Genomic DNA, 26790 nt, shown 5'->3' with positions numbered 1-26790 from the left:
ATAACTTTTGGATATAAAGCCTTTATAACATGAAAGTCCACCCAATAACATAAAAATCAACTCTCTCTCCCCTTGCTTTCCTTGATTGTTATTTGCCCCAGAGCCAATCCATAATAAGATACGATAGGGGAACTGGGAGGGAAGGACAGAACCAGAAAGGAGAGAGCACACATCTACTTTTCTCCTTAAAATATGGCATCTAACTTTTTAAAAGAAGGAAGAAGACTATGGAGTGCATCTTTTTAGTCCCACTGTGTTTTCCATATTTTCGTGTCATCTGTTGAAAATATCTCAAACAAGATTTAGGAAAAGAATAATTCTATTTAAGCGTGGATCTGTTAGAAGAAAAACTCTGGTCTGACAGTATTAAGTGAGAGCATTGGAAAAGAAAGTAGGAGATCAATCTCAGAGGTTCAGAAAATAAAAGGAGTGTCTAGTGTATCAGATCTGGAATTGGAAATAACCCAGAACAAAGAAGTGTAATTTCAGCGGGATTGGATCTCTGAAAAATATATTCCTTATTCCTTTCCCCAAGTCCTTAGGGTCCTTATTCCAAAACATCCCCATCTATCTTTACTCTACTAGAGAGTGCCTAGCTAGCCTCAAGAATCACTACGAAATGCTTGGATTGTTATTTCACTTTAATGCAGGTTTGAGAAAGGGGACACCTCACTTCTACTATAACAGAAAAAGATGTATTTCTAAATACTCTAAGATGGATTACAGAATTGACTGTCCCATAAAGTACTTTGACAGCACAGTAACTGCTCAGATACTTTATGGCTTTTGAGCTGTCTTAAAGATCTGGCCATTAGGAATTTTAACATTTTAGTGAGGAAAAATGTCAAGTTCAATATAAAGTACTTGTTACTAACAGAAATTTTATAATATAATTCAATAGTTGGGTTAGAGACAGCATATGCTTTTAAAAATTATTTCTGTTGTACTTTTAAGAAATGAAGATAATCTCATTTTTAAAAAGGAGGGGAAAATGTATACAAGAATATATCAAATAGTATGACTTAATTACCAAAAACTTAGACCATTAATACTACTTTTCTGTAACTGATGGCAATAATTGATCTTAAAACCACAGAAGATCTCAATCATTTTAAAAGTCATATTCTCTATAACACATTCCTCTATCTCTTGCATATTCCCACCAGCTAATGAGATTTTACTTTCAGTAGATTTCATAATAAAAACAAGTCATTACTGAGTATGCTTTTTCAACTGAACAGGCCAAATTCCTCTGAGACACTGATATGCCTCCCATTCACCATTCCCAGAGGATTGCTCTTCCCTTCTCCAACCTGTGAGAACCACTGCTTTACTCTGACTGAAAGAGAATAGGACATTAAAAAGTTTAAAAAGGTATATACTAGTTCTAGACACCAAACTCACAATTTTTAAACAATGCCATTATTCCTTATACTTACTAAATGTCTCCCTCATAGGGATACATAAAATAAATCAACTTACATGGTCTTGTAATCATTTAATGCCTCCAGAACATGCTCATATCTTTCAGATTTTGGTGTGTCTGCCAGCTGTGAAGTATCAAGAAACAATTTAACGCACTATAACTTCATCAATTAGTAATATACAGGTGCTAGATAGAGGAAATGTGATCAGAAGAAAAGTGTATTAACTGGTAGTCGGAAGATCTAAGTTCTAATTCCCAGTCCTCAGTGACTAGTTTTATGATCTAAGGCCATTTAACCCTCAAGGCTTGTTTCCTCACCTATAAAAAAGGGAGTCTAAATCCTATACTAATTACACTACTAATAATTGTATGGACCAAATGGTGTGTCTAAAAGAACTATAAACTGTAAAACACTACAAAAATAGGGTTTTATTAGTTATCATTAAATTTATTTTGGTTCTATAACCTGGGGAAGTAATATATTAGAATTACTTTAATATCAACCATAAGAGCTTCTAATAGGTATTAATAGGGAAGAGTATAAAATTTAACGAAAAACATACAATTTTATTTCCCAATACTTCTTATATTAGCACAAACTAATTATAATTTTTTAAAATGCTGCAAACTTTGGGGATTTTATTTTCATAAATATAGACCTTAGCAAGCCTTAAAACCCAAAATGATACAGTAATTTTTTATCATCACCGACAATTTTAAAATCTAAATACTCAATTCTAGAAAATATTCCATTTTGTTCCAAAAGGGTTTCCTTTGTGACACTTCTGCCTCTTCAAAGTTTAAAGATTGGGGTTCAATAGCAAAATATTCTAAATTATACAAAGCCCATCCTTAATTAAAGCCACTGAAAAAAAAACCAATTCCAAAATATCACAACTGACTTTCAAAATTACCACAGGTATGTCCTTTAACAGTTCAAACCCCAAAACTTAAAATGGCTTGTAGTAAAAAAAAGCAAACAAATCTGCCAAATGAAGTAAGTTATCTACTCCAAACCCTCTTTATTTTATAGCCAAGTGCCAGTAATTCCACTCATTTAACATTCACTGAGAGCTTATTCTGTACCAATGTGTTGTGTTACTTAAAAAAAAAAAAAAAAGAAAAGAAAAATAAATAGGATAGTTTGGTGCTTATTTCCCTATACCATACCACCTCCTCCTATTGTAATTTCTGAAATATCCAGTGACAGAGCATTTCTATTAAAGGAAAAATAACAGAGTCAGACATTACAGTTTGAAATAGACCCTAGCTGTCCACCTAATTCAAGCTTCTGTCAATATTGCCATCTCTTTTACAATACTGTTAAGTCACTCAACTTTGGCTTAAACATTATCACTTATGAAAGCTGATGAGGTATCTCTTGAGGGAGCCCATCCCATAGGCAGAAAAAAACCTTTCTTCCTGGAACTCTTCTGTTCCTCTTTTATAAGACAGTTTTTCCAGTATTTGACAGTAGCTATCATGTCTAAGTATAAGATTAGGTTAAAGTTCTTAGCAGCCACATCACATGATTATTTCATATTAAGCTTTGGCTAACTAATTCCACCCTTTTCTTCTCCCTCCATTTCCCCACCCCAACTCTAAGATCCTGTCAGATGAATTCCTATCAAGTACCCCCTCTCTCATATGCTGCTGCTTCTGTACTGTTGTGTATTTAAGTCTAAAAGCAAAACTTTATGACTGTTTTTAATTTGATTTTGTTTTCAGCTCAGTGTTCATGATGGTCTTTCCCTAAATTCTGCTATCCCTTCTTGAATTGAAGGTAGAGACAAAGATAGAACCTGTGGCTCTCCATTAGAATCTCCTTCAAGAATATTTCCAATTCACTGACTGCTTTTGTCACTATTATTAAATTAATCACAAATCCATTTAATTTTAACTTAAACAGTTCATATTTTAATATCTTATCTGAAACTGAGTTATACTGTGTCTACATAATGCCCACAGCATTTGACATACTACTGTTGCAAACCATATCAAAAGAGAAACCAAGTTATTTAACATGATTTATTCTAATAAACTGTATTTTCTTATTGCTTTTTCTATCTTCACAAATCATGTATTTGAAAAATCTCTAAAATTTTTATGACAATCAACAAAACTGAGTTTTTAATTTCTCAAATCCACTCCTCTTATATTTTTTGAAAATCACAATGAACTGTCTTCTCTTGATACTTAACATCCATGGTTTCTCAGAAATTTTATCTGTAATTTCCTTCAGTACTCCAGAACTATTTTACATAAGACTGTATATTTCAAATCCCATAATGGGGTCAACAAATCCCTTTCTATATTTTGAAAACTGAGTGTGCAAATATAGGGTAAATCAAATAATCTGTATTAGAAGAGCACCATATGCTAGGTCTTCCATGTAGCCTTGAGTCTATAATATGTATCTTCAACAGAATAATTTTGGTCCTCCCTCTACAGACAATAATCTCACACTATGCTTTTACTTTAAGGGTTGTATTTTTCTGTACAGACATAAATGCTATTATGTATAGTTCTAACTCTGGCCTTCAATAAAATACACATTCAGCTCCAATACTGAATTCCATGCCACTTAGGCTTAGGTATGCCAGACAACTTAAGTTATTTGTTTGCCTACCTATACAATGTATGCTAACATATAATATTCAAAGCCCCCAGTACTGCTGTTAACCAGATTTCTTATAATTTTCACATAAAAAAGTATAATACCACTTTTTCCTCTAGCCAAAACATCATTTCTGTCATAGTATTTCATTTGAGTTTTATCTGTGCTTTTCTCCTCACATCCCTCAAAACCAAGGTAGCACTCAATACATTGTTCTGCAGTTTTTAAAATTTAAGACCACAGTTAACAGAAAAGTAGGCTATCCTTACAGAACTAAGATTTCAAATCACATTAGGGCATCAAAGACAAATGAAAATAGGCAGATTCCAGAAAGTATTAATACCTCATTTTAATTCCCCAAAACAATCTGGTACAACAGTGATACCTCATTTTAAATAAAAACCTTAAGCAATCTTTATTTGGGGTCTCAAATGTTATACACCTTTACTATCTAAAAGAAAATATTCCAAAACATAGTAGACTCTCAAATAGCTAAGTGCTTGGTCTATATATCATTAAGACACCAAGACTCAAAGATGTTTTAGAAAAATCACACAAGAAAACATGATGTAAGATTATCATTATGTTCTAGGATGTTATAAGTTTCAACTTCTCTTCACTGGAATCTATAAAATAACATTTGAAAAAAACCCTATGATACATAAATGTTAAATTTGCCTTTCAGTATGAAAGGATATACTCTCCACAAGAAATACAATATTTTTGAAATTTTTTTGTTATTAAAAGAGGTCACAGTATTTCCTTTATAAAAATTTTTTTAAAAAGCATAATAGACTAAACAGGTACCATTAAATAAGATTGCTTCAAGTTACTGGAAATCTAAGTAAGTATTTATTAGGCATGCAAAACAATATAAGATACCATTAAATTGTAGCCAGTGCCATCATATGTAAAATTAAGTTACAACTCTTCTCAGAAATGGTAAATATACATGCCTCCCTGTGACTAGGTATCCATGATATATTCCTAAACAAAATGCCATGAAAATCTTGACTTCTCAAATCACAAGATTTTTTTGACTTTACCTAGCTAGACAGGGTAAGAGAGGAAGATCTACCTTTAAGAGAGTATAATCACAACTATTTTTCTGTTTTGTTTCATTTTTGAGGATAAACTTCTAGAGCAAGTGTTCTGTGTCATACAATCAATCTATAATATGTACAGTAAGAATTAATGTTCAAAATGATTCAAGTACTCTGATACTCAATTAACCAATAATATACTTAGCATACAGTATTTTCCATGTTTTGTAAGTTATTAATACTGTTGTATAGATTTTTAAACGTGGATATAAAAAGAAATTTTTGTTAAACTAAATTTAGACTAGTGAAAAAATTCAATTTGCAATTCAACTTGTTAATCAAAAATTTACTATTTTAAAAATGTGGAATAATCCATTATTGTATTATCTTGGTTTCTATTTAAAGGTAAACTAAATGAAAATCACTAAATAAACATTACAGACTAGCATAAATTTTATGGTGTCTTTATTATTAATATCTCACTATAAAGGTCAATTATAATTACAGTATAAAGATGTAAAAGAGTAATACAGAGAATTAAAACCTGAACTTCCATCTGTAAATAAGTGGTTTGAGGATGGGATGACTAAGAAGTCTGAATATTTTTTTTTTTAGTGCAAAGATCAATAAAAAATGATTAGGAAGTCACTTGTTCTGACAAGAAATTTGGTGGTTCAAAATAATGAAAACACTTCAGAAAAGTAAAAGTTTTCTGTTGTAAAGTTTTATTAGATTGTAATTATGTTTTTCTTAATTTTTAAGTTATAGAGAGAAACATTTTTACATACTGGCAAAGAATAATAAATTGATATTTTTTATTTCTAAAACATTATTTCCTAAGCTAAGAAAATGAAAACATGTATCTATTACTGAAATAAATTTTTTCTGATACATATCAGAAGTTCAGCTGGAACTGAGATACCTAAAATTCATAAACTGAACTTAATTCTTTAAAAAGGATTGATTTTTCTTTTCTATTTCCAGCCTTTCAAATAAAATTTAAATAATACACTTTTTTACTAAAATATGATAGCATTTTAAATAAATACAACTTGAGTTTTTATACATATGCCCACTGTCTACATGAAGTAACTACTGCAGAATTTAATCATGTGAAACATAAAATGTATTAATAGGAATATAGATATCTGAATATGAACTGCTGAAACATGGTTACAAAGAAAACATTTTAAATGAATGTATTACAGCACTAAATATTAAGTTGACTATAACAAACACTATAGTTATTAGTGCTTTACACTTACTTCTTACTTTTATTACTAACCAGTTATTTAAAATTTATCAAATTCACAAGTTACTCATTTTCTCTCAAACTTCATCCATAAAAAGAGCATTTAACAAAGTGCCAGTGTTGTATTCCAATTTCTAACACTCAAAACATCTTAACTCATTTTAATAATATCCTTGATTCTAAAATCTAACTATTCTGAAAGTGTTTTTTTTTATTTTATACAACTGATCTACCTCGAGCTTTTATGTAAATGTGCATTATGCTCTCCTTGAGGCCCAATAAAACTCCAAAAAGTCCCTTGATATCCTATTTGATATGAACATTAAAAAATTGTGTGTCTAAAAGCTATGAATGCGGAAATTCTTCCTAAATTTCAAATCAGTTTAAACAATGTTTACCTCAAAAAGTAATATGGCTAAAACTCACACATCTAAATCCACATATTATAAAACAAAACATTTAGTTAACCAAAGAGTAGTTCATATCTATACTTTAATAATCCTAAATAAATGCTAAAAATAAGGTAACAAAGTTATTCTACTTACTTTCTTCTTTGTGCTATTCTATAATTTCAAATTTTTCTCAAGGAACATGCAGTAACTTTTACACTTTTTAAGACTCTTTGTATGCCAGCACAAATAGCTGGACTTTGCAAATGAAAAGCAAAATGAGATGTTAGAATGAGGGGGATAATTTCCACCCAGGTAGTTTCACTCATTAACTCAATATTCTAACACGATTACTGAGTCCCACTGTTCCTGGAAGTCAAAAACATGTAAAAGAATATACCAGTAAGAGAGGAGAGAAGAGTGTTTTTTGTTTACAGAAACACATTCTATGTTTACAGAAGAGTGTTCTATGTTTACAGAAACACATTCTATGTTTACAGAAAAGTTAGAAGAAAAGGAGGAAGAACCATAGTAAGATACCCAATAATGAGGATTTAAATAAGGATTTCTCCTTCCCTTCTATCTTTAACTATAATAATTCTCACTTCAGAAAACAGAAGAATCAAGTAGTTTACTTCTTCCTCCTACATTTTTATTGGAGTCAACAGGTCACAAACATGAGGATGAAGGCTGGTCTCAATATTCTTACCAAAGTTATTTTTCGCTAAACTAAAAATTAAATTCTACTTTAGATGTGTAGCTTATACATGTGTCTTAGTTGCTTTTTAACAACAACAACAATGAAAAAAAAAAAAAAGGACATCAAGTAGCCAATAAAATTAGACATCTTAGACCACTTACCTCTCCAGGATGCAATCTATCCCAGTTTTCATTAATGTATGTCATAAGTTCAAGTTCAGAATCAAAGTATTTCTTTTTGTGAATAACACTTAGGTTGTAAAGGCATAGGTGTGCTATATCTACCCTAGAATCCAAAAATAATCAAAATACACAAAAATAATGTTTTGAGTTATTGTTAGAAAAATCATGCAATTTTTTTTATAAAAGCAGAAATTAAAAAACTCAAAGCATTCAGGGGAACAGAAGGCCAATATTATAAGTCATATTTACAATACAATAAATCATTACATATGAAAATAACTGGAAAATATTTAAATATAAAAATAACTGGAAAACATTTAAATAAACATTTACTTATCCTGAATAGTAACTAAAAACTAAAGGATATTTGAGTAACTTAAAATAGATTCAAAGAGGATCTGACTTCAAGAAAAAATAACGTTTCACTTATATATAAGCCACAGAACAGATCATACTTCAACAGACTTCATCTGTTACAAGAGTTAATTCTTATCATTTCCTAAAATATGTAAAACACTTAACAAAAATTTCTAAGTACTTACTATAAGCATTGTATCAGTAAATCTCCAAAAATTCATCACATTTCCCATGCCCGAGAATTAATACACTGAAGCAAAAACTGGCATTTTGTTTTAAGACCTTTCTCTCTTCTACTGTCTGCTATTCTGACGGCTCAAAAGAATTAGAAACATGAATAAGAACCCAAAAGAATTAGAAACATGAATAAGAATTTTGAAGATCTAAAAGATATTTGAAAGCTGTATTTTATGCCATTAGAAAATGAATGGCCTTATTACTTTAGCAATAAAACTAGATAATATTTGGTGAAGATGACATCAGGTTTGAGGATAACGAAAGGAAAAAAAAAAAAAAAAGGCATAAAGAACAACAGATTTTTATTTAAGCCAAATAAATGTATATAGAAAGTTTCACCCTGTAGGTTTAAGACTATGACTCTTTTTTGTTCTTTAATAGAAATGTCCATACTTACCACTGTAATGGTAGACGTTTGAGGTATTCTGGTCCAGAACTGCAGACAGAGCAAATAAATGTATAAAACCTAAGGAAAAAGAGAAGTTGTATATTGAGTAATCAAGGATATACATAATCACTTAACAACTGAAGTTAATACCCAGCAAGTGCATATCCTATCATGGATGTAAGGACTGGTACACAAAGAAAAACATAATTTGAATAATGATATATGATAGTGATTTAAAGAATTTTTTTCTGGTAACAAATAATGAAGTAGTTCATACTGGGGAGAAAGGACATTTTTTTTTTAAACCATTAGAGACCTTCAGAGTTCATGCACAGATTCATATACAGGCATTGTTTACTAATGGCTTATGTGTACCAGGAACTGTGATGGCGGCCCCCTTACACATTGTTACATTTAATGCTCAGAACAATGGTAAAATAAGAGGATATAAGTTGACTCTTCTAAAGTCAGAAAGATAGTAATTTAAACCAGATGTTTTTATACCAAGTTTAGTGCTCTATCTTAATTTTCTTCCTAGAGTTCTCTTTGCTACTGTACATCCTCCTAGTCCAGAAAGCACATTAGATCCACTTTCAGAAATTCTTTAGATGTAAATTGGATATATCAAGGTTCTGTGGACTTTTCTGTCTTAGGAACTCTTTGGGTTTTTTAAAGGAAGGTACCAAAAAGAATTGTTTAGAGCACTGTGGGGGTACAGGAGCAAATATAATCACTGATCAAATACTTAACAGCTTTCTGGAATGATATCCAAATGCAGTTTTTCATTATTTTTAAGTTATGTATAATTTAAGTATATTATTTAATTTTTTCCCTCTAAGGTGATCCCTTTACAAATCACTATTAGAACTACTTTTAGAAACTGAAATTACAAACATAGCCACAATAAAAAAGCTAAAAAAACAAATCAGTGAAGTTCAAATGTTCTCCTCACCTGTCTCCAAATAGCATTGGCTTTTGAAGGCATTGCACACAAGCCTCATGAAACCACTGCTTACATTTGCAGCATTGTAGCATCTTTAAATACCAGCTATAAGAAAAAAGTTAATTTAAAATTATTACCTTTTGACAAGGTAAAAGTTTTTAAAAAGTGGCATTATGCAGAATACAGTTCTGATTACAGTATCACATCTCTGCTATACTCTTTAACATTTTCTCTTTCCAAAAAAGGTTATTAATATTGACCGTTTCATCCCTCCTCTGTTACTCATGAGAATTTATAAGCTGTTGAAAGATACACCTACTATTTTCTAGTCAGCAAGGACCTGGTCCCTACTTCCTACGCTAAGTTAAAAATCTCTGTCAAAGCACAAATAAGCCTGGGATTTTTTTTCAAATCAACTCTCTACATGCTAGAAGAGATCATTTTCAGAGGTCACTGATATATACAGTTGTTTGCCCCACCTGCCAAACAGCCATAGGCAGCTTGGTATCTTCATTGTGTTTGTTATTCTTGGCCATTATAGTTGAAAAGGAAAACAGTACAGCAATTTAGTAAATTTGGTTAACATAATTATAATCCAAGAATCTACCAGGTGTAATAACTTTGTGATAGGTCTTATTCAAATAGCTGAAGATGCTAAAACTGAATCTTCAACTAAGGATATCCTCTCTTTTCAGTTAGTACATGATTCTGATATATTGATATCCTTACTTGCTACCCAAACAATGTCTTGTCTTCTAATAAATCTTTTGCTCAACAAGTGAGCCCCACATTAATTTTAAGCTATATGGATAAAGGCAAGAAAACAGCTATTAAGTAAGCTCATTAATTCATCTAAAGACTATAATAAATACTAAATATGTTCCAGGTACTCTGCTAGGTGCTTTAGTTAGTGGGGGTTAGCAATATCAAACACAGTTCATGTAGTCATGGTATTTAGAGATAAGGAATGATCTACCTCATAAAATAATGTCTATAATCGTTTCTACCTATTTTGAATAATGCTTTAAACTAAATGCTACGTATAAGTGAGTAAGGGAGAAAGATCAATCTCTAGGCCTTTTCAAACCAAAATTTCGTATCTCTAAGCAATTTTGTATTTTTTAAGTAATTTTAAGAAACTAGACAGAATGCTTCTTAAATCTGCAGATGACCAAAAACTGGGAAATATTATCAAAATGCTAAATCACAAGAATTCCATAAAACTGGAAATGAGGTAGAACAAAGAACTCAAAGTTCCTCTATTTACATATATCCATTTATTCATCATTCAACACTTCACATGTCCCAGGATTCTCCTTGACAGCACCCTTATCTTAAAAGAAGCAGAGGAAGAAAGATACAAAGAACAAGTAATTATTTTAAATAGAGCTAAATGTAAAGCTACTTACTAATTTTTAAATGGAGTGCAAATACATGATGCACAACCTTGACTTAATATGTTTTATTAAAAAAAAGAACTACAGGTATTAGTTGACCACCTGCCAACCAAAACTGAGTCAAAAGATTATGATGGGACAACCAAAGAGAGGTAATACAATCTCTCTTTGCAACACCAGAAGCATCATGTCAAGAACTCTGACTAGTCCAATTATATTCTTTCAGACTATTACTGGAAACACTGCATTTTCTAATCATGACACCGGATTTCAAGAGTAACTTTCAAGAACTGGAGAACAACTGAGAGAGTTTGTAAATCATGTCATAAAGAATGTTTGACAGCAATGGAGATTTTAGCCTGGAAAAGAGAACACTATTAGAATGTGAGTCATGAGAGTGGGAAATGAAATATGATTGCTGGATTGAAATATTTTAAGAGTTACCTTCTACGCGAGGTAAGATGTATTTGTTTAGTTCTAAAGAGCAGAACTAAGACCAATGATCAGAAGGTAAAGGTAAATTTCTAAACATTCTTAGAATTCTGATTGATTCACTGAGAAACTATTTTTTTAAAGATTTTAAACAGCTCTATTGCATTATTATTTACATTATATTACAGTATTTCAAGTGTACAATATGATGTTTTAACATATGTATACATCTGTGAAACCATCACTGTAGTCAAAACAATGGACATACTCATCATCCCCAAAACTTTTCTCCTGCCCCTTGGTAATCCCTCTCTTAACTTCAGGCAGCCATTAATCTACTTTCTGTCACTATAGATAAGTTTACATTTTCTAGAATTTTGTATAAATGTTATCATAAACCATGTACCTTTTGTCTTAGATAGTTTCATCCAGCATAATTATTTTGATTTATCCATGTTGTTGTGTGTATTATTAGGAAAACATTTTTAATTACAGACATTCCAGGTAATTAGACTGCTGTTATTAACAAGCATGCTGAAATCTCAAGTCACTTGATGTGTCCTTTGTTTTAGGTCGTAACTGTCCAAGGTATGATAATCACATGAGAGCACTCAGTTTTGCAGATGTCATCTGACTCATCAGAAAAAATCTGCTTACAGGAAAATATCCTTATGACCATATCCATTTCTTTATTGAATCGCTTGACGGATTTCCTTTACTCTGATTCATACCAAAGCCATCCTTGTCAACCAAACCAAGAAAGGATCCTGCATGAGTCAACTCCAGAATGCCACTTTTGTATTGCCAGCAGGGAAGAAAACCTCATGAATATCAATCACAGAGACTCAGACAGCATCACTGGTGAGTCCAGTTTAATAAATATTGAAGTTTTATTGCCTGTTCAGTGAGGTCTGCTCTTTTCTCCAGGTGTATGCAGTCTGGCACAGCCTTCTTTCCTGTTGCTCTTTTACGATTAGTTGTATTAACTATATTTTCATATTATATGTGGTTTTGGGAAGAGGTCTCTGTCTCACCTCTCTCACTGCCATCTTTAATCCTCTTTGTCTTATTTAGCAAATATTTAATGGTAAAGATGAATACAACAATACTCTCTAATTTTCTCCCCTAATTTTCTTTGTTGACATTTTCATGCGTTGACAATTCACTATCACTACCATATCACAATCAATAACAAAAATGGACAATATAAACAAATAGAAATTACTTAAAGGGCATTAAATTACTATTTACGTACTCTCCAGGGCCTCCACAGTAGCAGTAACATTGCTGGACATTGGTTTTATGACCTGCATCCCATTCAAGGTCTGCGACGCTATAGGGTAACGTCTGCTTCATGACTTGCAATGCTTTGGCATTTGGTCCTTTCTTAAGCGCACCACCCCTCTATGTTAGAGAAAAAAAGTTATTTTAAACAAGTGAAGGACAGAATTTTAAATACAATTCTGCAACTTAAAAATGCTTCTGGAAGTTCTGAAGAAATTTCCACTTTAAATTTCTTACCATATCACAAACCATTTGACTAATAATAATCTTTATTTATTTTGTTGTCTTTTCTTTCCAACTATTGCCCCAATTCCAAGACCACTATCAGAAAATGAATGCAAGAATGGTTGTGCTTCACTTAAGCATCATGGCCAAGCTGCAAGCAGCACCTCACACCCAGCACTGACTGCTCATCTCTCCAATGAGCCTGGGAGCGTGGTCACCATGGCAACATGCCTCACCACCTCCACAGGGCTTCACCCTGATGCTGAAAGGTACCTTGGTTGTCGTTGCAAAAACACACTGCCGACAGAGCCATTTCTCGTCTGAGTCAATCACACTGGAATCAATATGAGGTGTGTGACACAACTGGTGATAACCTTAATATCAAAAAAAGCATAAAGCAAATTCTATTTTAGTAACAAATATTGCAAAACAATTTCAGGAAGACATTTTTAGTATTCTCTTTTCCTATGTTAATATATTTACAACTGATGAATAAATTTATGGCAACAGCTTCAAATTACCAATGTAAAGTATTTTTAATCATTAATCTTCAACAGGGAGATTAAATATGTAACAAAGCTTTTCCATAAGAAATCAGTGTTTACCTTGGCCACACTTATCACATATAACCATTTCATTGGGAGCTTCTGAATACTCTTCTTGACATATTGTACAGACCATTTCCCCACTTCCGGAGGCTCCTGAAATATTTAAAGTATACATCAAAATGACAATCATAATCAAGAAGTGTTTCATTTCATGTAACAAAACTACTTTTTTGACTCGGTGAGTAGCCCATATTGGCAGTTTGTTCACTAGATCATAGATTTCTTCAAGGCAAAGTACTATGCACAAATGCTAACTCTCTGCTTCGTTTCTATGTTCTTTCCACCTCTAACAAGACACCTGACTGCTTACATGCATAATTTAACTTGCTTTTTTGGCAGAAGGCATATTTAAACTGCTCTCAGACAGGATCTTTATCGTTCATTTCTCACAATCCCACTCTCCTGCAGGGGAAGGGGAAGAGATGTTTTGTGAACACTAGAACTACTCTTGGACACGTATCTACCCATGTACACGTATTTACACACCCTACACTGCCCAACACCATGAAACAAAAGAAAAACGGCAAGGAAGGTATGTCCATGACCCCTTCCCCTCTGTATTCAGAACAATTCTTTTTATTTACTAACTTATGAAAGAAGCTGTACACCAATTTCTAGCTTCTGAAATCTGGAAATACGGTGTCCAATAATGTGCCTTAACAAAACTATATTATGACATACTAACATAATAACAGAAGTTGGGAGTTCCACAGTTATTATATTTTTTACCTGAATAGGTCAATTATTTCTTCCTTAAAAATTTTTACTCTAAAAACAATTTTATTCTACAGAATTGAGAATACTATTTTATCACTCCAACACATTTCCAGTATTCTCAACTTCAAATGACATAGTTATGCCTATATACATAGTTCATTCACATACCAACAACAAAAATTTACAATTTTGTGCTGCAGGTCACACATTTAGGCTCTTTACACATATTATTTTGTTTATTTCTTAATAGAATTACAACTTATTAGATAAATATCTTATTTATAAAGAAGAATTAAGGCTCAAGAAAACATAACTAACCCAAGGACTCTCAAGCAGAAAGTATCAGGGCTAGGATTCAAACCTAAATAGGCCAATGTCCATATTCTCTCCACTATTAGACGCTTCCTTTTATCAATACTATGCAATATTTCCTCTATCAAAAGCATTTTTCACACTGCAGTTTTCAAAATTATAACTTCTAATAGCTAGATAATATTCCATCCAGTGGAAAGAACGAAATTTACTCTATTATACCTCTAATCTTAAACATAAAGGTAATCAATTTTTTGTTTGTTCCATGGATTTTTCCTTCTTTGTTTTGGTCTCTGGTTCTCTCTCCTCTCTTCTCAGGCTTTGTTATTTCCTTTAATACTTGGCTAGACATACGTCCCACAGTTTCTGCATTTATGGCTTCAGTTAGGATAGCAACCAAACTGAGCCTCGACCCCTCCAGTGCAAATTTTCAATTCCCTGGAAAAGGACAGACAGCCCCAGATTGGGGTAGGTATCTCATCGGACATCCACTATATATAATGAAGTAGGCAGTTCCTCAGAAAATGGAGTACTAACTCAACAATGTATGTTCACCTAAGGAAACAATCCTGAGAAAGCAGGGAACTGTCTTTGCTTATGAAAATCCAAGCACATCTTTTTTACCAACAAGTTTACAAGAACTTTCTGTGTAACTCAGTGACCTTCTATGGTCTCCTCTACTCTAAATCCAATTGACTGTATAAAGCTCTAACCATTTCATCTTAGATATACCAATTTTTTTGTTATTATTAAAATAAAGCTACAAGAAATATTTTTAATCTAGCTTTTTATTTTTGAATTCTTTTGAATAAATTGCTGGAAGTTTATTATACTTTATAAAGAGTACATAAAGCATTTTTATGCATTAATGCAACTGTTAGGGTAATATCCAAAATAGATTTATACTACTACAATGTACCATTTTCACAGAAACCATAATAGTATTAAATGTTAAAATTAGAAATTTTTAAAATGTATTTAATGGTTATTAACATGGTATCTGCCTGTTGTAATGCACGTTTCTTTGACTACTAACATATTTTCCTTACTTAAATAAACTTTTTAAAAGAAACTTACTAGACAGGTGAAATCCTTCTAATTTATTATGTTATTTTGCTACATATATTATTACTGGCAGGTTTCTTATGTGAAGAAAACAACTAAAGCTACTCTCCACACTAAAATCTGCTATAATGCGGTTTCCAGTTGTACTTGCTGGTTCTATGGCAACTCCAAGTTATTAAATTAATTTACTAATTAAATAAAATGCGCATTATTTTCTGGGTGTTACAAAGGATTAAATGGCCAAGGAGCAATCCTTTGTAATTCTAAGGATAGTAAAAGGAGCCAGTGAGGAAAGAACCACCACAGACCACTAAACTGGATAGTAGGGCTGCACAACCTTTTCCAGGGAATTCAAAATTTGCACCAGAGTGGTCAAGGCTCAGTTCGGTTGCTATCCTAACTGAAAGGCACATGACAGGACCCCTCACTTCCACAACTTTCTATCCCTCTGTACAACTGGTTTTCTTCTTCTCTTCTGGAAGGAAGAGAAGGAAGAGAGGGAAGGAAGGAAGGAGAGAAGAAGGAAGGAGAAAGAAAGAAACAGATCTATATTTAACCTGCATGAACTCTGAAAAGGTATAAGAGTTGGAAGTAACACATAGCTAATAGAAAGGGAAGAGCAGTACATGTTTCCATCCCACCATGGAGACCCACATTACAAACCAAGAAAGGATAATTCTTTATGTAGGATAATAAGATCTGTTCAATATCAACTGTTCAATTGTTGGAGATCTCTTAGCCCTTTTCTCCTTGACCCCCAAATGCAGATTCAAAACATAATTTTAGTCCTTTAAATTGATCAGCCCCAAGAATTGTAAAAAGATTCTCTACAAAAACATTTTTATATATTAACAGCTAATGAATTCTCCTCCTAAGCCCTGAATACCAACTAGACAGATGTTAGACCATACCAAATCTTTTACCAAAACTCTTTTGTTCTTTAACAAAAATTAAGAGTGAAATGAAGAAATAGAACACTGCAGTAACCTACCGTAAAGTTGCACTTGGGATTCAAAGCCAAATTCCAATCACTAAATATTTTAAAAAGGTATCCACTCTTTAGGGAAAGATAATTAACATCTCCTTTCTATAAAAGGAGATATGAAACATAGGTCTTAGTTCAGGCGTGTTAACCCCAGTACAAGGAAAACCAGAAGTGGGGTACTAATGTAAGCTAAAATACTCAGATTTTTAAATATTCATACTTTTTATAAATAAATCACTTCCCATGAAAGAGATACCTGGAAAAACCCCTTTATGTAGCAGATTCAAAGGGGATACAACAATTATGGCTTGTAAAAGTGGAAAGCACTACAAGAAATATACCTATAACCAAACCAAGGCATACCTGTATTCATTTTCACTTGTCCCCAAATATAGCCTCATTTTCCTATCTAAACATAAAAAACCATAATTAAACAGTAATTTCAAGCCATTTTTATTAATGAATATTTCTAGTACTCTAAACCTGTTTAATATGTCCTAATTCCCCAAAACATCCAGCAAACAATATGTTCTCAAAAAATATTAGCTCCCTATATTACTTGGTACCAATATAAGGAAGTAACAGTAAAGTTGAAGCCCAAAATTTTACTCATATTAGTGGCTAAAAATTTTTCCTCAACGTTCTTAGGAGGATCCTAACAATAGCTTACAGGTGTGCATGAGTGACACATCTGTCCTCTAGTCTACCTCTACCCTTATACGTCGCAATTCTTGTACTATGCTCTATAATACAGGTTATACTACTATTAACAATATACTGACTGTTTCTTTAGGTTTTCCTCGATAGTGATTCTGAGTCATCTTAATACACTGTATACTCTTGTATACTTGTATACTTGTACTATGCTCTATAATACAGGTTATACTACTATTAACAATATACTGACTGTTTCTTTAGGTTTTCCTCAATAGTGATTCTCAGTCATCTTAATACACTGTATACTCAACTGACAAAACTAGAAAATAATAACCTGAAGAAAATCAAATTTTAGTATAAATCATGTTCAAGAGAAATAGTAGCACCTGCCTGTTTGAATGTCCTTCCAGAGAACCCAGGATTTAGAACTGTCTTCAAATATGATGAAGCAGCTCTGTTTCAGTATGTTTATCTGAAATACAGAGGAATACTTGTGGTGATTCCTTTTTAAATTAAAAACATGAAGTTAAATTCAATTACAAGTTTACTGCTAAAACAGCAAAAGATAGATTAATGAGACTTGCCTTTTTGATAGTTCCAAGATAAAACAAGCCATCTGACCATCTAGCTAAGACATCCTGACCCTCTTCAAATTTACATGCTGGCTTTTTGACTTTATGTCCATCCTGTAAAGACAGTTTGGTCAAGGATGTTGGGGTCTTTTGGTTTCGACGTAAAGGAGACCGCTTGTGGACCAGTGAATTTCCTGCTCCTGTGGAGTCTCTGTTTAGGAAATAAAAGACCATCATAAGATAAACTTACTTGTAGAGCTTATTTTATACCCATGATGTATTTCATATATTAATCAAACATTCTGATTAAATATATTAAATTAAGGGAAAATTTACCAAGACCTCAAATCACAAATACTCTCCAGAAACACAGAAGTTTAAAACAAAATGATAGCAGTTCTCAATATTCATTCAGCGCCTACCCTAAGTAAGGCCAGGATTCAACAATCAATCTAAAATAACATATGCAAGGTGGCTATCATCCAAATAATGGTTCTAAGTTGAAGTGGGCAAGCCATGGTCATGAACAAAGGACGCTTTGAATCTCATGCCTGGGTTTAGACAAACTAAAAGAAGTTAGAATGGCACAATTTCATAAGCACTTGATGAAGAATAAAAATGGTTATGTCATGTGTAGTTAAAACATATTAACCAATGGCTTTGGGATAGTTGGGTCTATTCAACTCATTGGAAGGATAGTCATGACCCCCCTAGAGGGAATCACAACTGAATTAAGCCTTGCTTACTGATGGGAATGTGTAACAGTCCCTCAATTATTCAGACTGGAGTTAAAAAAAAATTGAGAACCAAATCATACTCAAATGATAAGTTATTATCTATAAGATTATTTACCTTATTTTAAGAAAAGATCCCAAAATTACATGCTCCAAAATTACCTAACTTATGTATCAGGTATTCCATAAACAGCATAACATACCACCATCATCTTTCTTAAAGGTACCAAAGCAGTATTTCATTTCACTTTGCATATCAATATAGGTATTTTTCACTAAACATACAATAATATGCAAAACTAGATAGACAATACAGATATACCTTGTTTTATTGTTCTTCACTTTTTATTGTACTTCATAGATGTTGTTTTTCACAAATTGAAGATTTGGTAACCCTGTACTGAGCAAGTCTATCAGCACCATTTTTCCAACAGCATTTGCTCACTCTGTGTCTCTCTGTCACATTTTGGTAATTCTCACAGTATTTCAAACCTTTTTGTTATTATTATATTTGTTATGGTGATCTGTGATCAGTGATCAGTGATGTTACTATTTTAATTGTGTGGGGCACCAACGACTGTGCCCAAATGAGACAGCAAAGTTAACTGATAAATGTGTGTGTTCTGATTGCTCCATTGCTCTGATTGCTGCTGTTTGCCCATCTCTCTCCCTCTCCTTGGGCCTCCCTATTCCAAGACATAACAATATTGAAATTAGGCCAATCAGTAACCCTACAATGACCTCTAAGAGTTCAAGTGAAAGGAGGGGTCGTACATCTCTCACTTTAAATAAAAAGCTAGGAATGATTAAGTTTAGTGAGAAAGGCATGTTGAAAAATGAGGTAGGCTCAAAGCTAGGCCTCTTGTGCCAAACAGTTAGCCAAGTTGTGAATGGAAAGGCAAAGTTCCTGAAGGAAATTAAAAGTGCCAGTCCAGTGAACACACGAATGATGAGAAGGTAAAACACACTTATTGCTGATATACAGAAAGGTTTAGTGGTCTGGATAGAAGATCAAACCAGCCACAACATTCCCTTAAGCCAAAGCCTAGTCCACAGCAAGGCCCTAACTCGATCTTCAAGTCTATAAAGGCTGAGAGAGGTGAGGAAGCTGCGAAAGAAAAGTTAGAAACTATCAGAGATTGGTTCATGAAGTCTAAGGAAAAAAGCCATCTCCATACAATAAATTGCAAGGTGAAGCAGCAAGTGCTGATATGGAAGCTGCAGCAAGTTATCCAGAAGATCTAGCTACAATCCTTAATGAAGATGACTATACTAAACAACAGAGTTTCAATGTAGACAAAACAGCCTTCTGTTGGAAGAAGATGCTATCTAGGACATTCATAGCTGGAGAGAAGTAAATTCTTGCCTTCAAAGCTTCAAAGGACAGTCTATCTTCTCAGAGGCTAATGCAAATGGTGCCTAAGTTGAAGCTAGGGCTCATTTACCATTCTGAATATCCTAGGGCCCTTAAGAATTATGCTAAATCTACTCTGCCTGTGCCCTGTAAATGGAACTTGACAAAGCCTGGATGACAGTTTATCTGTTTACAACATGATTTACTGAATATTTTAAGCTCACTGTGCAGACCTGCTCAGAAAATGATACCCTTCCAAATATTACAGCTCATTAACAATGCATGTGGCCACCCAAAGGCTCTGATGGAGATGTGCAGTGAGATTATAATGCTGTTTTCACACCTGCTAATACACCATTGCATTCTGCAGCCCATGGATCAAGGAGTAATTTAGACTTTCAAGTCTTACTGTATTTTGTACATATATAGATGCCATAGATAATGATCCCTCTAAAGGATCTGGGCAAAGCAAACTGAAAACCTTCTGGAAAGGACTCACCATTCTAGATGCCATTGAGAACACTCATGATTCATGGAAGAGGTCAAAATAGCAACATTAACCTAAATCCTTTCAAATAAGGAATTTGAAAGTTGATTCCAACTCTCATTATTGAGACTTCAATGGAGGGAGTAATTGCAGATGTGGTGGAAATAGCAAGAGAACTAAAATTACAAGTGGAGCCTGAAGATCTGACTGAATTACTGCAATATCATGATAAAGTCTGAATTGATAACGAGTTGTTTCTTACAGATGAGCAAATAACATTTCTTGTCATGAAATCTACTCCTGGTGAAGATCCTATGAAGATGCAAAAAGAACAACAAAGCATTTGGAATATTACATAAACTTAGATGATAAAGCAGCCAGCAGGGTTTGAGATTGACTCCAATTTTGAAAGAAGTTCTAATGTGGGGTAAAATGCTATCAAACAGCAAGGCATGCTACAAAGAAATTGTTCATGAAAGGAAGAGTCCATCAGTACAGCAAACTTCATTGCTGTCTTATTGTAAAAAATTGCTATAGCACCCCAACCTTCAGCAACCACCACCTTGATCTGTCAGCAGCCATCGACAATCAAGGCAAGACCTGCCACCAGCAAAAAGATTAAAAATTGCTGAAAGCTTAGATGATGGTTAGCACTCTTTAGCAACAAAATATTTTTTATTAAGCTATGTACATTATTTTCTAGACATAATGCTATTGCACACTTAATAGACAAAGTATAGTCTAAGCATAACTATTATATTCACTGGGAAAGCAAAAAATTCATTTGACTTATTTTATTGCAATATTTGCTTTATTCCAATAGTATGGAACCAAACCCACAATATCTCGAAGTATGCCTATAATTCAGAGATAGACAACATAAAGTTAAGTAAAAATAAAACAAATGGGGAAGAAAAAGAATGTTTCAATGCCCAGGAACTGGCAATACCTAATCTCAATAGCTTAAGAATACACAATTCTGGGAAGTTCTGTCATAAGCAACAATATGGATGAAATTTAAAGACACTATGCCAAGCAAATAAGCCAGAGAGAAAGGACAAATATTATGTAACTCCACTTTTATGTATATAACTATGGTAGTCAAATTCATAGGGACAGAGAGTAGAATGCTGGTTGCCAGGGGTTGGGAAGGAGGCATAGGGAGTAAATATTTAAAATGTATAGTTTCATCTTAAAAGATACACATTTTAAAAATATCCAAAGGTATAATGACTGATAGCTTCATGAAACTGCTGAAAAAACAATCTATGCATTCATGAAGCTGAACAAGTCAAAGCAATCTATGCATTCATGAAGCTGAACAAGTCAAAGAAGGACAAATACAGAGAAATGTACACCCAGATATACCAGAGTAAAAAAGCTAAAGTCAAAGAGAAAATCTTGAAAGCAGAGAGAAAAATAATTCATCATGTGCAAGGAAACCCCAGTTAAGATTAACTTCTTATCAGACACAATGAAGGTCAGAAGGCAGTGAGATGACATATTCAAGGTGCTGAAAGAAAACTGTAAACCAAGAATCTGATATTCAGCAAAAACCTGTCTTAAAAAATGAGGTGAAATAAACACTCTCTCAGACAAAGACTGAGAGACTTGTTGCTATCAGAGCCATTTCATAAGAAATACTAAAAGGAATTTATGGAAAAAGTAATAAAGTATAATGACAGTATAAATGCCTATTTCCTCTAAAGTAAATCTATGAAATGACAGAATTGTATTGTTTCATCTATGATATATGAGAATGTAATATATTTGACAATAATAGCACAAAGAAGGTGGAAGGAAAAGAACTGTATTAAAGTAAATAACACCAGATGGTAATTCCAATCAAAGGGAACAAATGAAGAAAAACAGAAGTGTTAAATAAGAGTAAATATAATAAGAGTAAATATAAGTAGAGTGAGTATATCACTTCAGGGAAGTATCTGCCATATACCCAAGTTAGTCATCATTTCAAGTAAAGATGATGTTCCATGAAAAAGCTGCTAGTTCAGCTGGCAATTCAATGGCATAAAAAATACCTCCTATTCCATTATACATGGTAATAAAATCCTAAACTCAAGGTTAAGATTTAGTGAAAATAATTTTTATTATTTCACCAAGAATGTTCATAAGTGAAATAGGTTTTCTGTGCATGTTTTGTTTCACTGTGAGTGCTCAACAATGAAGAATACTAGCACATTTTGATGCCACTGCCTTGCTTCATGCTAAGACACAGTTTGACCAGACATTGTTTTTACACCATCTGTACAAACGTCAACAAGTGTGAAAGGCAAATAACATCGTGGTATTATTGTGAAAAGAGTTTTGACCCTGCAGATGCTCTGAAAGGATCCAAGGATACACACTGAGAACCATGCTCCAAATAAAGAAATACATATTGCCATATATTATTGCAGTAGTTACCTGTGTGAAAAGGCACTTTAGAATGATAATTACAGGTCTTAAAAGGTTTAAAAGTCTGGCAAGATGAATGTTAGAGGGAAGTAAAAATTGAGGATCAATCACTGCAATGAACTTTCTGAGCAGGAAAGCCTAATGCCAGACTAAAAAACATCTTTCTCCAGACACTGAAACAATTTAATGCCTTCAAATCACAATATGAAAATAACTCTATCAAGTAAGCAACTTTATAAAAAGCTGTAAGTCCAGTGGTCACCAGGGCATTTTGTTTCCTTTAAAGAAACTACCTAAAGCCTGAGCAACTTAATTAATTATGGGTGACAAATAACCTCAACTGAATGCCAGGGTGACTACTAGGACTTCAAATCTTCTAATTCTGAAGTGACAGATGTACAAATAACAAAACTGCAAACATTCCCAGATATTTTCATATGTTCTGCTATTGCTTCAACAAACTCTCTCCCTTTTTCATGATTGGAAGGTACATCTTCATCTTACTCTCCTCTGTATTACTCTCCTAGCATGTCCTTAGATAATAAGATACAATATTTTTTAATTTTTCCATCTCCTAGTGTTTCTGCCAGCTTCTCCTAATACTGCTTGCATATTGTGTTTCAGTGATACCTAGTCAAGTAAGAGTAACCCTTGATTCTTTATGCCCCCTCCCACCACCAATTCCATATTTTTTTTCCTTGCATTTGAAACCAAATATCTGGGAAAAGTTACTGAGTTTTTGTGGGCTTGACCCTATATTGAGCATTCTGTGTACTTATTCATTCATGAATCATTTTTTGAGCTCCTATTATGAATCATTTACTGTACCAGGAGAACAAAGATAATTTAATAATCAGAACAAAGCTACAGGGACATTTTTACAGATGACAATTTCACAGATCTCTTTTTGCGTATGAAGAAACTACAACTATGAGAAGACAGATGAAATAACTTGACAAAGGTTACAGAATTGTACACCAGAGTCAGCTTTTAATAATTCTTTCTACTGGCACCTTTCAATCAGCATTTCACTTATACTTAAAAACTTGCATGGATCTTGGAGGGAAAAGAAGAGAAGTAAAATTCCCTTGATTCCTTGTACCCGCTTCCACCACTTCCCTCCTACTTCTTTCCTCCCACTCACAGCCAAACCTCTGAGGGAAAGTTACACACACCTAAGTGTTCCCATTACTAGTCTTCAGCCGAATGCAAAACAAACACACCATGACTCTACCACTCAAAGACACCACCAAAAAACGTGGAATGTCTGTCTTTCTTTTACTCACAGCTGTACCCACAATGCTATGCATAGGTCATGGCACATAAAAGGCAGAAAGGTTGTGTGCAATTCATAAAGTTAAATTCAACTTAAAAAATAAATCCGTATTTAAAAGTTAAATTTTTCTCAAAAAGATCATATAATAATAACATAAATACAATGTTTTGTTCTGAATAAACAAGAAACTCTAATTCACATTCTAAGGCAAACACACAATAATCTTACCCACATAATCATGAGGAACATAAACCATGTATTAATGAACAGATATTTGTAAAAAGTATTATATCCTCTTTTAAAATTTCTGCACCCAAAGAAATTTTACAAAAAAACAAAAAGAGAAAAAGGGTAAATGACCCAAAAAACCATGACTCAGACATAACTAAGATAAACATTATACATTTTCCCCCATTAATGTCACCAATTACTTCCCTCCTCTCTAGAATGTGACCTTTATTAGAAGCCAAATTTTTTTTATTTTAGAATTTCCTTTCAGATTACTATGGTAAACAAGAAGATGGTTAAAACAAATAATTTACGAATACACAGTTAAGATGGTAACAACTTACTCTGTTCATTATTCTGTAACATAACTGTCTAAACACTGTGTAGTACACCTGAAACCTCTAACATGTAATATATACATGTCTCATAAAAAGTGAAAGTCCCTCTACTACCTACTCCAACAAAAACTGTTAATCTACTGATTTTGCTTATGTATAAACTACAGATATAAATGTTTTGACAGAAGGCATATTATGTACTCTCTTCGACGACTTTTCTCACATAACAATGTATTCTGTTTAATGTACTATCCATCTGTAAGTATAAAACAGAAATATATAAGATAATATTTTTGTCAACAGCCAACCTAATTTCCAACTACTACTCAACTGAATAACACAGGATGTTTACAATGTTTTATCATAAGCAATAATATAAAATTCATCTACTTACATTCTTTTTTAAGTGTTAGTACTACAATGCATGGTAAACCATAAAGAAACATTACTGCATGGAAGAATGTATTTTTCCTTGGTATTGTAGAAAATCACAAACATAATCAAAGGTAAACAAAACAAATATAACATGTAATATGAAAATATAGCAAATATATCTAATCCTGAAAGAGCAACAGGAAAGAAGGTTGCACCAGACTCCATACACCTGGAGAAAAGAACAGACCTCACAGAACAGGATAACATACCAAAGCCATGATCCAGCAGGACCCGACCCTTCCCCCACCCCAACTCACTGGAGGAAGAGAAACGGAGCGGGGAGGGGGTGCAGGCCAAGGGCTGCTGAACACCCAGCCCTGGAGATCTGCTCTGGGAGCACAAACCTACATTGCATGGTGCTCTGGAGATTAGTGTGGTTGGAAATGAGATTGCAGCCACTTGTGGAAAACAGGGATCCACATCCAGCGGCTCTGGGAAAAAAGAAAGGTGGGCAGTCTGTCAGACTTCCTAACAGTGAGAGGGGCTAAAGGGGCAAAGATTGCACAGAGCTTACTGCGCAGGAGAAAGGACAGGTAGACAAAATTGTCCAGGTGCACTGTGCCCAGCAGGTTGAGAACTTCCACAATCTTCAGGCGCTCCAGTCCCCTGGCTGGCTACGCAGTTCCAAGGCCCCCCTCCATGATTCACAGCCTGCTGTGCCTTCCTCCCGGCCAGCCCACACCTGGCTTGCAAACCGGAAAACCCTACCCTGGCATTAGGCCACCCAGAGGGAAGCCCCGCCTACAGCAGCTACAAACGCAAAGCATACAGGCTTACACTTGTGTGCTCGGCCCACTGGTTCTGTCAGTGGAGACAGGCACAGCAGTTGGGAAGCAGGAAAGAGCTCTTTTTTCCCCCACAGGCACCAGCGCCACTTGCCTGGAACCTCAGCCATTGCTCCAGTGGCTGAGCAGCTACAGAGATTACAACTTCTGGGCACTAGAGGGCGCCACCCACAAATATGAAACATCAAAGGAACCTGGTTCAAATCAGTATCCCACAAACACCAGAAAGAGGGTCAAGTGAAACTGAACTCATCAATCTTCTTGAAAGAGATTTCAAAATAAAGATCATACACATGCTGACGGAGCTACAGGAAAACATTCAAAAACTCAGGGAGGAGTTGAAGAATGAGGTAAAAACGTTGAAGAATACAGTATCTGAAATGAAACATGTAATGGAAGGATTTAAAAGCAGGTTAGATGAAGTAGAGGAGACAGTAAATGAAACAGAAATTAAAGAACATGACTACAAAGAAGCTGAGGCAGAGAAAAAAGGATCTCTAGGAATGAACAACTATTGAGAGAACTGTGTGACCAATCCAAACTGAACAATATTTGCACTACACGGGTACCAGAAGAAGAAAAAGACAGAAAAAGGGTTAGAAAGTGTCTTTGAGGAGGTAACTGCTGAGAACTTCCTCAATCTGGGGAAGGAGATAGTCTCTCAGGCCATGAAGGTGCAGAGATCTCCCAACACAAGGGACCCAAGGAAGACAAGACCAAGACATATAATAATTAAAATGGCACAGATCAAGGATAGGGCCAGAGCATAAAAAGGAGCCAGGGAGAGAAAGAACATCACATACAAAGGAAAACCCACGAAGCAATACTTAGATATGATAATATCTGGAAAGATTATCTTTTAAATTTGAAGGAGGGATTAAACAATTTCCAGATAAAAGCTGAGAGAATTTACCTCCCACAAACCATCTCTACAGTGTATAGATGGAAGT

General features: G+C 33.8%; 1 protein-coding gene across 3 annotated transcripts in view; it reads right to left on the bottom strand.

Annotated features, from left to right (window-relative positions):
• The window catches only part of MTF2 (metal response element binding transcription factor 2), a 90946-nt gene that overhangs the window by 16172 nt on the left and 47984 nt on the right, over nucleotides 1-26790 (bottom strand). Inside the window, exons 2-10 of one of the 3 annotated variants that reach the window (XM_036906537.2) lie at nucleotides 17801-17999; nucleotides 17607-17688; nucleotides 13478-13573; nucleotides 13146-13246; nucleotides 12619-12767; nucleotides 9544-9639; nucleotides 8601-8669; nucleotides 7589-7712; nucleotides 1483-1550 (exon numbers count right to left, since the gene is read on the bottom strand). In XM_036906537.2, the coding sequence (XP_036762432.1) occupies nucleotides 1483-1550; nucleotides 7589-7712; nucleotides 8601-8669; nucleotides 9544-9639; nucleotides 12619-12767; nucleotides 13146-13246; nucleotides 13478-13573; nucleotides 17607-17688; nucleotides 17801-17999 (984 nt within the window). Of the gene's footprint in view, nucleotides 1-1482; nucleotides 1551-7588; nucleotides 7713-8600; nucleotides 8670-9543; nucleotides 9640-12618; nucleotides 12768-13145; nucleotides 13247-13477; nucleotides 13574-16922; nucleotides 16965-17602; nucleotides 17689-17800; nucleotides 18000-26790 lie in introns of those variants that run through there. The other 2 variants (XM_057500432.1, XM_036906539.2) reach the window with 2 other exon arrangements.

The sequence above is a fragment of the Manis pentadactyla genome, chromosome 4, assembly GCF_030020395.1.
Source record: "Manis pentadactyla isolate mManPen7 chromosome 4, mManPen7.hap1, whole genome shotgun sequence".
NCBI lineage: Eukaryota > Metazoa > Chordata > Mammalia > Pholidota > Manidae > Manis > Manis pentadactyla.
This window is presented reverse-complemented; position numbering and strand designations above follow the sequence as displayed.